General features: G+C 47.3%; 1 protein-coding gene across 2 annotated transcripts in view; it reads right to left on the reverse strand.

Moving 5' to 3' along the window:
- The window catches only part of CRTC1 (CREB regulated transcription coactivator 1), a 42,839-nt gene extending 32,211 nt beyond the window's left edge, over window positions 1-10,628 (reverse strand). For both annotated transcript variants that reach the window (XM_075723739.1, XM_075723738.1), the window contains exon 1: window positions 10,503-10,628. In XM_075723739.1, coding sequence (XP_075579854.1) covers window positions 10,503-10,628 — 126 coding nt within the window. The remainder of the gene's footprint in view (window positions 1-10,502) is intronic.
- Window positions 10,629-11,465: the final 837 nt, after the last annotated feature.

Here is an 11,465-nt window from a genome sequence, read left to right on the forward strand (position 1 = left end):
CCATTTAGTTTTTGCAGCTAGCATGTCCACAAAGCAAAGACCTGCAAAGGCAAAGACCTCCTTCTCTCCATTTCAGGAGGTGCAGCCGTTATCGTAGGTTCTTCCTCATCAAAAAACCATCTCGGTCACCTGGCTGATTCATGTAGTGAAGAGCAGAGAGCAGGAGAAAAAGCAAACCCAAAAAGATTAAACGTAGCCCTGGCCCACGCAGCCGAGGTGCAAAGTGTCACTACCGTAAACCAACTTAAAATAAACTTCTCCCAACTGGTAACTGTTAATACTGCTTTGCTAAAAGCATTATAGTCCAGTCAAGTAAATTTCATTCATAAGAGCTGAGATATATATTGATCAGCAAAGCTTAAACAGGAATCATCTGAATCCCTGCCAACTCGCGATCACTGCACTTTTAGCACTCCAAGAGAGCCAATTATTACTCATGAGTTCATGATGTTTTCTTCACCTTCCTGTTGAAGAGGTTATTTAAGACCTCAAATCACTTAACTGGATTGTTTTGTCCTGTTATGAGTCATCTACAAATTCCAAGGCACCATTAGATTCTCCTTCAGGAGCTGCAACCAACTCCCCAGATTGCCTCAGCCATAAAACTGTGAGGAAACGGGGCTGTAAAAATTACACGCATACTCGGACCTCTACCCCCAGGTGTCTTCTAGAATTCATGTGAAAGTGAGAAGATCTCACCCCCTAACGTACGCTTACTATTTATAAACCACCCCAAATCTGCGTTACACTCCAGATGAAAAGTCCTTTTTCTTGTGAACCCAAAGAGAACAATCCAGAACGTTTAACTTTTGCGGAGAAAGTGGGAGGGCACAGGGAAGAAGGTAATAGCATTTAATGCTGCAATTTTTTAAAAATTATTATTACTTATTTCTGTTTTACACGAGCAGAACTTTGAACAGTGGCACTTCTTTACACATTAGCTGCATTTAACTTTCTCCAAAAAAATGAACGAATATGAACTAATATGATGGTTTGGGGTTTGAGGGCAAAGCATTGGTAAGAACACACCTTGCAGAATTTGAGTAAACAAAGTACTACTAATAAATAATAAGTAGTAAAATTTAATACACAGTCACTTTGTGTTTAAAAACACTTTGCTATTTCTGGTGAACAAAGGTTTACTGTTTAAAACTTAACAGTCACAACTGAGTAGCAAGTAAAAACAGGATACAGCACAACTAGAGACTTAAAATAGTGACTATTCTTCAGAGTTCTGCTCTATCACCGGGCAGAGAGCCAAGCTAAGCTACAATATGAACCAAACCTGATTTGCACTGCTTTTAAAAACAAACCGGATCCCGTGGCAGTTCTGCAAATGCCACCCTTCTTTTCCAAAAGGGTTTCAAAAAGAGAAAGGCGTGTATGTTGCTGATAATTCAATGTAATACATCAGAGAGGACTCATACTCGAAGCTCATTGATTATTTGATAGCAAAAAGAATTCTTAGCCTCCCTGATATATTTAAATCTAGCGCAACGCTCTCAAAATCTATTTACTTTAATGATCATTAGCTAACAATGTACTTTTAAAGAAAATCCTCATTCTGAGCAGGCCAATGTGTCTGTTTGCTGGTTGATGGGCAACACGTCAGAGAACAACAGAGAATGAGTGTCCAGGCTAAAAAAAAACCATTCCTAAGCCATCCCCATTCCTCCTATTGAAATGTCTCAGAAAAGATGAAATAAAAGCAGAGATGCCCTCATTAAGCAAGATAAAAATAGCTTTTATGTTCCATTTTTTATTTTTAGCTAAAGAATGAAAATTCAGTTATGTAACCCTACAAGTTTCGTAAATTAGGAGACAAGCAGGGCATGTTTGCACTCTTCGGAGTTTATGAGCGATCAGGAGAGCGCCTAACTCTGCACCAGTAGTAGCCACGAGCACAGCTGGTTCAGTCAAAAACCTACTGGCACAGAACAAACGCGTGATTTAGCTGCCGCCAAGGTTCGCGTTGGTTCACACGCATTTCACGATGACCTTCAGGCCATGATACCAAGGTAACAACTCACCAGCCCCCAGCACCACCGTGGCCTTCACAGCATGTTCTTCCCTCCAACACTTCCTCCTGCTGCAGCTCAACCTTAAGCCCTCCTATTACAGCTCAAGAACTTGTTCGTAGCTCTTAAGATGAGGCATCAGACAAATTCTCTAGGTATTAAAAATATCTGCCATTACAGTCAAAATTCTTCGAATGCAAAAGGCTCGTACAATGTAATCATTTCACCGCACAAGGGAAAAATCTAATTACAATGAGAAGGTCAATAAGACATTTGAATCTGAGTAGGCTGGTGGAAACTTGCGCAATAAAGATATTATTTTTGCTCTTCTCTCGCTAGCGGAGAAATGCCACAGAGGTGGCGAGGGGGAACAGGGTCTTGTGGAATTGTGAATAAAAGACTGCAACAAGGACAATCCTTGTCCATTGCATGCGCAGACAGGACAAGGAGAAACCCAGTAACACCACTCCAGTGACTGGTGGCTGCTGAATGGATGCCATGAATACAATCTACATAAGACTTTGCAAGGAAAGAAAAAGGTGAAAAGTCAGTATATTAAACAATCACTGTCTTCCCTTTTGCTACCGAGGTTGGGTTTTTTTCCCTTAATCCAGTTTACGGATGTCAAAACACCACTTAAGGACTCCAGAGCTAGAAAAGATCTTCTGCACCGCTTCACATCGCTACAAGACGCTGCTTCTACAAGAGGTCCGACGAGGCACCAACGTACAGAAAGGCAGGTCACAAATAACCGATATGCTTTCTGAGCCGAGAACTATCACCATCTGCCTGAAAATACATATATTTCAGAAAATCAACTCAAATTCCCTCCCTTTGAGACCTCAGCCGTCCAAGGAAAATAATACTAACATAAATAGTAATAGCTGGGTATCAAAATTAATTGAAAATTCATCTAACAGAGCTACAGTCTTACATTAACGCATCTTACTACTACGCAGTGATTAAGTAACCATACTAAAAAACACGAGCGAGTAGCCCAGCAGGGATATCGGAGGATATTTTCCCAGTCGTCAAGTAAAGTGATAGACCAGGCAGACAAGAAAGTAAAATGCCCATTGAGAAAATCTGCCTGTAAAATACAGACTTTTAGACAAGGATCATGAAGTGCTGCAGAATTATTACTGAAGCCTAAAGCCAGAACGCATCACTTCATTCTCCTCTACTTCATTATTTAAGACGCACTTTTTGTGGGTGTGTGCTGTTGTTGATTTATTGCAAAGGATTGTTCTGGTACAAGGGGAAGAATTTTCATTTCCCAAGAAGTAATTCGCAAAACAAGACTATTATCAACACTCCATTACAACTTTATAATTTATAAAGTACCAATGAGATCATACAAAAACATCCCTGGTTGACAAATATGCACTTTTGCAACGCTTGTTTGGCTCGACAAGTACCAGTGGAGATCTTGACAGAAATCTTATTCCTGGATATCACTTACACAGCGCTAAACAAGCTATGCAAACCATTTAAAACAAATCAAAGCAACTTTTTCAATTTTAACTCCTACGCACTATCGCATACGCCGATCTTAGCTAATGAGTTAATAAAGACTCACAAGTTTAGCTACCACCTCAAGTTTACGCCAAAGCCTCTGGGACCACATTTGTTTATCCAAATGCAAGCAGTTTAGACCAAAAGAAGAAAAGGGAAGCAGCACTGAGGTCACAACCGGTTGCTGCCACAAAATTAACACTACTGCAAGCTTATGCTCACAAAAACTCTACCAGATTCTGACAGTTTGCTGCTTTTCACCCACTTACTCCAGCCCTGTCAGCTACCACATACCCTCAACTACACAGCAACAGCTACTCCAGCACATCTATGGAAACACCGGGGTAAAAATCCAGCCATCACAACCAGAAATGTTATTTGAAAAAAGAAAAGCTTATTTTATTTTTTTTAAGATACAGTATTACATTTGCTGAAAAGTGCCCTGAAGTATACTTGAGTTTCAGATCCTACATTAGGTACAAAAATATCGATGCTGGTGTGGAACACACCATTCTAGAGACTGATCGATGCTGTCGGGGAGCCTGACAAAACCGCTATAATGCAGCCCAAGAAAACGCTCCTTTGCAATTAGAGATAGATAATAGAAACCAAAGACAAATATTTAGCCTTTAAGACATTTTGTTTAAATCCCTATTGATCGTTTTGGAGAAGATGTCTACTTTTTGCCAAATTAGCATTTTATTACCACTACAATGAAAGTGTCTAGAAATACTCGATGAATTCTTACAGAACAACTTACACGTCTAGTCAGAGCAGGAAACGGCCAGGGCTGAAGTTCACTTCAAAGAAATCCCAAACCCTTCGGTTTGATATAACACGGTCAACCCCTGATGCAAGCCACCGCACGGCCATGCCGGAGCTAGTGCTAACACGGCACTGGGCAGCCGCAGGAGCGAAAGCTTACACGAGCTTAAACGTAGACGATGCTGCTGCCTCAGCGAAGAATCAGGGTCTTGATCTCGATAAGGTACGGTAAATGCTTCATAACTAAAGTCAATGACATCGATAAATTGATTATAAAACTGAAAACAAATGGTTAGTGCTAGAAGTGGTGGTTTGACGAACGGCAGATTAAAATAAAAGTCTTTTCCAAATTAGCACAGGTAATCCAAGACAGTTAGAAAAATAAAAATGCAGTTTACATGATAAAAAAAATAAAATAAGAAGTCATCTGATTGAGAAACCGAACTACAGTTAAAAATGGTCAGCACCATGTCCTTACACAAACACATTACGGGCTTTCCAGGGCTTAGGCGTTTCCTCCCCTCCTTTTTTTTGTGTAAAGAACAGCTCTTTTCCGTTTCATCTAACAGGTACTGAACAAAGTTTGCATCTAGGACACATCGCTACTAAAATAATTTTTCAGCACAACATGTTCTTGGAAGCTACTTTAAGGAATGATTCTTGTTGTACTGTTTTGTGGTCTAATGCTTTACTTACACAGAGAACGTTCGTTTACCTCTGCCCTTCTACTGATGCCAGCAGATAATTCAGATTAACACAGCATCAACTCCTCCTGTTGACTGATGTTTTTGCCACATCTGTAACTTCTACAGGAGGTTTGTAGCTTCTGCACTCGCAACTAGAACTCAAAGTCATCAAAACTACATACTTCAGTTTGTAAATACAAGACCAAGAAAATCAGTTATCTAGACCTAAAACTTTCCAGGATCTCAACTACAGGCAGGGCTCACCTCTGCAAGAACGGCTTTGCAGCTCAGTAATTCACTTCGAGGGAAAACCCCAAATCACCCTCAAAGAGATGGAAGAGCTGACTGTACATAACCTCAAGAACGTATTCTCTCACTAAATGAGTAGCTTCTCTAAATGCAAATTACTGCAAATGCTCTCCACCGCTGAAGCTAAAGAAAACTTTGAAACGCAGCACACTGAGCCGAGTTCCACATGTTCATCCTGTGAGCTACAATTAATACACTGAAATACAGTGGTCATACAATTATAATTTCATATAATAACAGATCCTTCATAGCTTTGCTACATCATTAAAACAGATGGACTTGGCCACTGCACAGAAAAAGACTTTGAGAGCTCAAGCAAGCAGTTGTAACGCATGGTAATGATGGAATAATAATAAAAAAAAGTCATCATCTCCTTAAAAAAAAAAAAAAACCAAACCACAACAAAAACCTAACTGGGTTTACCAGAAGAAACATTATGCTGCTAACTGAAGTATGCGTCTTCTCCAGCATGGCATATCAGAAGCCGACTCGCGTGTTTACCTTGGACAGCTCAGACGAGTTAAGGAAAGCCGAGTGTTGCACAAGAACAGAGATTCTTTGTGCCCCTGCGGGTAGCTCACCTCTGCATTTTCACTCTCTGATTTACAATAATTCTTTCAAAGAATTAACACCACTGCACCATTATTTCAGTGTGTTCGATGCAGTTACTCGCCCAGCCTGTGTTTGTCAAAAGAACGGCGATGCCCGCAGCCGGTGGTACAGATGCTGCGACGTGGGGAGCGTGTTTTGGCGGCACAGAAACCAGCTGACTCGGCTCTGTGTCCTGCTTCATCAGAGAAATTAGAGGAAGATCACGGACGAAGCCTAAGCGACCTATTTCTTGGCCTGGAAATGTGCAAATTCAGGGTCCAAACCCTGTAGCTGGGAAAGTAACGAAGAAAAACACTGCCTAGAGCTTGAAAAATTAACATTTCTGGTTTGAGAGAAACTCACAATACTAATAACTTGAACAAAACTACTTCCAGATGGAAGCATTAATCTCTGTGCTTGGAGGGCTCAGTCCTGATTTTGATGCATTTCTTTAATATCTTTCAGATATTCAAAAATACTACTACGGAGTCAGGAATTTCTTTTTTATCAAATTATTTAATAAAAACATGATGAAGACATTAGGAAACATTGCGACACTGTATCATCATCATTAGTGTTTCTCATTTTTAAAACCACAGATTAGCATTCCTGATTTAACTAAGCTTTTAAATACCGTTTTGCACACTGTCTACATCGAACGATGATCTGTGAATGCACAAAGAGACATTTTAATCTCTTCTGCAGCCAGGAGGAAGAAGCAAATGAGTGACTGTCTCATACGTAAGTACAAATTTTGTTACAGGGAGGCGTGTGCCTGTGTTTGTGTTTTACACGCGCATGAACACAAACTATGGGGTTTTTACTTGATTTTTCTTTAATTTCACTTCAGTCAAATGGCCACCTATGGATAGCTATGCCATTACAAGACATTCTACTTGAAAAAATTAAAGTAAACCAGAATCTTCCTATTAAAAATATTCAGGTTTAAAATATAAACAACTTTTTTTTCCAAGAACTCAAAAAAGCAACACAGGCACACACAACTTTTGATAACAGCTAAAAACACGCAAGCAAACCCTGTCACGGCACCATCATATGGATTGACAAAAGCATTGAATTCTGTACTTGGGAACGCAGAAAATAAGTTTTGTGTCACTGAGGAATACAGGTTATTACTAAAGATCCTCTTTTTGAGAAGTGCTCAAAATTTTGAGTAGTAGCTCACCGAGACACTTTCTGCAAGTTGCCTGCATGGGGGGCTTTGCACGCAGGAAAAGACTGCGCAAGTAGTGCTGGAATTTTGCAGAATGTTTCCAAACATCACCATTAACCTGTTTTTTCTGCCCTGTTTTTGCTCCAGTAACATCAACCACCAGCACAGCTCTCCAGGCAGGTGGGGCTGCGTGAAACCAGGGCTGGCAGGTTTTTTGGAGTTAGAGGTATGGGGGGGGGGGGGGGTGTGTCTCTTTTTTAAGGTAAGACTGCAAGGTCCATAAGAAGGAGCTCAAACACAGCTCCGGCTGAAATCCCTCAAAACTAAGTGACTTTAACAATATATATTAAAAAACCAATCCTGGAAACCCGAGGACACCTCCAACTGAAAAAGAACCACCTTTAAAATGCAGTTCACAAGCTATGCCCGAATTTTCTTTAAAATCTTACATTCTCTAGTGTTTGAAGAGCCATACATTGAAGAGTTCAGCACTATCCTGCATGTTAATGTTTTGTTAATTACAATTTTAAAGGGCAGCAACAGCCTTTTTGAGTAAATACCTGCAACGCAGCAAGCATCGCTGGGCTGTGTTACAACAGAAACTGAGAGTAGGCCCTGGTAAACAACCTGTCCTTAAAACACAGAAATCAGTGCGGTTCTAGAATTTCATGCTTCGCATAAAAAAGAAAAAAGGAAAGGAGCAGAACCACAAGCAAAATACAGGAGTCAATGTCACACAGGGGGGGAAAAAAAAACCTCCCCCTCTTCTCACCCACTTTGTTATTATGGGACTCGCAGAAATCTCTGGATTATAAACACCAAGGTCCCACTCACAAGACAATTAAGCAGCTTCAGTGCTTCTATCGGCCACCCACCTCCACGACTCTTCACAAGGTGTCCCAGAAAAGCTAAAATGCATTCTTGAATTTGCCAGCTGAAAGACAGGACTTTGTCACTCCTGAGAACGGGGGAACACTTTTGAAACCAAGGCGATTTATTTTTCAAAGGAATTATTTTTTTTCCAACTGAATGCTGAGTGCAATAGAGAAAGGAGGAGTTAATATCATGCTCTGTTTTGTGCTGGGCAAGAAAGATGTATCATAACTTAAAAATCTCAGATGGCCTGAGCAGCATAAATAGGTGGAAGACTACCAAGTCAGAAAGCAAGCTCAGAAACAGCATGGGTATGCACAAGACATGGTGGAATAGGAGTTCTCTGCCTCTGCTAGGACCAGTAACTAACAATAAAACAGACAAGATGGTAAACATTGCAAAAAAGACAATTACTAATAATGAAAAGGCAACAGAAATTTTGGGCTGCTTCCACAAACTGAGTAACGCGTTTTCAAACTGACAGCAAAGTGTCGGTTGCCAAATGAAAATGAGAGCAAACAGCAAAGTTGTGCTTAACCCCTTTTTGCTTTTATACTGCATTTTAAACACAGATGAAATCATGGAATTTAGAAGAAAAAGTCTACAAAGGAGACATTTTACTCAGCTATGTGGTCAGTGTTTCCATCACTTCAGTACCCAGAATCCTCAGACAACTTATTCATCTTGGGTCCTTTTCTCAATACCAGGTTCTTGAAAATAAGATGGGTTTCCATCTGCAAAACCTGGGTTAGGAACACTCAGATTTGGGAGAAACTGAATTAGGATTCTGACTTATCTTGCAGAAGGTGAATGCCAAACGGAAGAGTTAATTGAAGGACAACCTGTAATTGCAGACTTCAAGAACTCTCTCTCTCGAGAACCCAGCTCTCGCGCGGCAGCCGAGGTCTGACCACCGCAAGGCAAAACCCCGGGGTACGGAGCTACGCAGGCGTGACAGAGGTGCAAGAAACAAGACGACTCCAGCAACTGCAAACATCTCTAAATTGTCCTCGCTCTGCTCTCAACTATAACAGTACCTCTGGCAGCATCCTCTGTGAAACACCAACAAATAGTTTAGCATGAACAAAGCTTCGGCCTCCCACCTCCCCCAGCAGGTGCTGACAGAAGCAGCACGCCTTGCTTTTACATCTGACCACCAGCAGCACCGATGCAAAACACGTTTACCCTATCCTGACACAGAGGAATAAAAGGAAACACCGGCCTGCAAATCCGACCGTATGTTCTCTTGTTCTCATTCCCGCAAAGGTTTAGCCACAAACGAGAGCGTAAATTTTCTTTAAACAGTTAAAAGAAAAACAAAAATGTTGACACAAGCAGGTGAGAACCATACAGAAAGCTCTGACATCCCTACACCTAAACCAGGAAAGGCATCTGATGTTTGGAAAGCGCATTCGTTACTCTGCTGATGGGCTTTGCAGAGACATCAGAAGCCAAGGAGGATTTGGAAGCGCAGCGATTTGCACCTACGACAACTGGAGCGTAACAGGAACAACATTTGTGACACCAAGTCCGGCAACTCCCGCCGGGTCCTGCAGCCCCCGCAGCAGGGACACCAGGGACACCGGGGCACCGGGCCTTGCGCCGCCGCTCCGGAAGGAGCCGGGGATGCTGCGCAGGGGCCCGGGGGACACGCTCCTTGGGCAGGCGGGTGCAAGGCTGCGACCCCCCGCCCCAACCTGGACCTGGCCCAGGGTGAGGAACCGGGACTCCCCCTCAGACCCGGGTGAAGGAACCGGGACCCCTCCCCTTCAGACCGGGGCCTGTCCCAGGGTGAGAAACCGGGGCAACCTCCCCCCAAGACTGCAGCGTGTCCTGCGGTGAGGAACCGGGACCCCCCCTCAGACTGGGGCCTGTCCCGGGGTGAGGAGGAACCGGGACCCCTCCCCTCAGACCCCAGTGAAGGAACCAGGACCCCCCCCCTCAGTCCGGGGCCTGTCCGGGGTGAGGAACCGGGACCCCCCCCTCAGACCGGGGCCTGTCCGGGGTGAGGAACCGGGACCCCCCCTCAGAGCCGTCCCAGGGGAGCGGGGATCCCCCCGCCCCAGCCCCGGCACGGAGGAGCCCCCCCCCCACCCCCCAGCCGGGCCCGCTCCCGCGCAGACGTGAGGGGACGGGGACGGCCCCGACCCTGCCCCGGCGCAAGGCCACCCCCCCCTTTCCCTCCGACCGGGGCACTGGTGACTCCCCCCCGCCCCGGCCAGGCCCTGCCCCGGTGCCCCGCGGAGCGCACCTGCCCCCGCCGCCCCGGCCGGCCCCGCCCGGCGGCAGGTGCCGCTCTCCGGTGGACGCTGCGGGCCCGGTGCCGGGGAAAGGCGGCGGCGGCGGGCGGGGGGGGGGGTGTGAGCGCCGGTGGGGGCGGCGCGCGGCCCCCCGCCCCGCACCGAGGGCGCCGCCCGCCCCCGCCAGGGGGCGCTGCCCGCCGCCCCGCCCGCCGCGCGCCGCCGCTGCCCCCGGCCCGGGGGGCGCCGCCCCTCCCCCCCCCCCCGCCTCCGCCGGGGGCGCGCGCGGCGGGCAGCGGCGGGGGCGCGGGCGGCGGCGGCAGCGGCTCACCCGGTGGGCGCGGGTCAGGCTCAGGTCCTTCATGACCTCCTCGAAGGCCGCCGTCTCCTCCGCCTGCTTCTGGTTGTGCAGCGCGATCTTCTCGCTGAATTTCCGCGGGTTGTTCGAGGCCGCCATCTTCCCCCGTCCGCATCCCCCTCCCCGCGCCGGAGGGGGCGAGGCGCATGCGCCGGGCGGGCCGGGCGGGGGGGCGGGGGGGGAGCCGCAGGGCGCCTGCGCGGCGGCGGCGCGGGGCGGGAGGGGGCGGTGAGGGGGCGGAGGGGCGCATGCGCGGGGCGGCCGGCGGCGCGCGCGGGGGGCGGGGGCGGGCGGCGCGCATGCGCAGCAGAGGGGGCTTCCCCGGGTGGGGGGGCGGGGGCGCGCATGCGCGGGGCCGGCCCAGAGGCGGCGGCGGCGGCGGCGGGGCCGGCCCGGCCCAGCCTCCCCCCCCCCCCCCCCCCCGCCGCCCGCTGCCTTCGCCGTCCTCTCCCGGGGCGGGGCGGCTCGGTCGGGACCGCAGCGGCCTCATCCGGAGCCTGCGGGCATCCCCGCCTCCCTGCTGCCCCGGCCCGCGCCAGGCGGCTCCGGGCAGGCCCCGCGCCTCGCGGCTGAGGGCGCTTCCCGCCCAAACTCGGCGCGGTCCTTCGGGGCGGTCGCCGGTGTCCGCCGCGGCGCAGCGAGCGGGCCCGGCCCGGAGCCACGCGGGAATGGGGCGATGCCAGGCGGGAAGAAGGACTTGAGGGGTGCTCGTGTGTCCCCACTGGGCACTCAGACGGCTAAGACCTTACCCTGAAAGGGGAGGTAAATCCCAAATCTCTATAAAAACCCAGGTATTTTCTGACCAGTGCATTTAAAATCTCAATTTCACTTTTTTTTCTTTAAAGTTACTGAGAGGTTAGTTGGCTTGTTTCAGAGGGTGTTTTTCCCCCCATCCCCTTCAGAAAATGGAGTCGGGAGAATTTCCCAAACAAACCA

The sequence above is a fragment of the Pelecanus crispus genome, chromosome 20 (assembly GCF_030463565.1).
Source record: "Pelecanus crispus isolate bPelCri1 chromosome 20, bPelCri1.pri, whole genome shotgun sequence".
In the NCBI taxonomy this organism is placed as follows: Eukaryota; Metazoa; Chordata; class Aves; order Pelecaniformes; family Pelecanidae; genus Pelecanus; species Pelecanus crispus.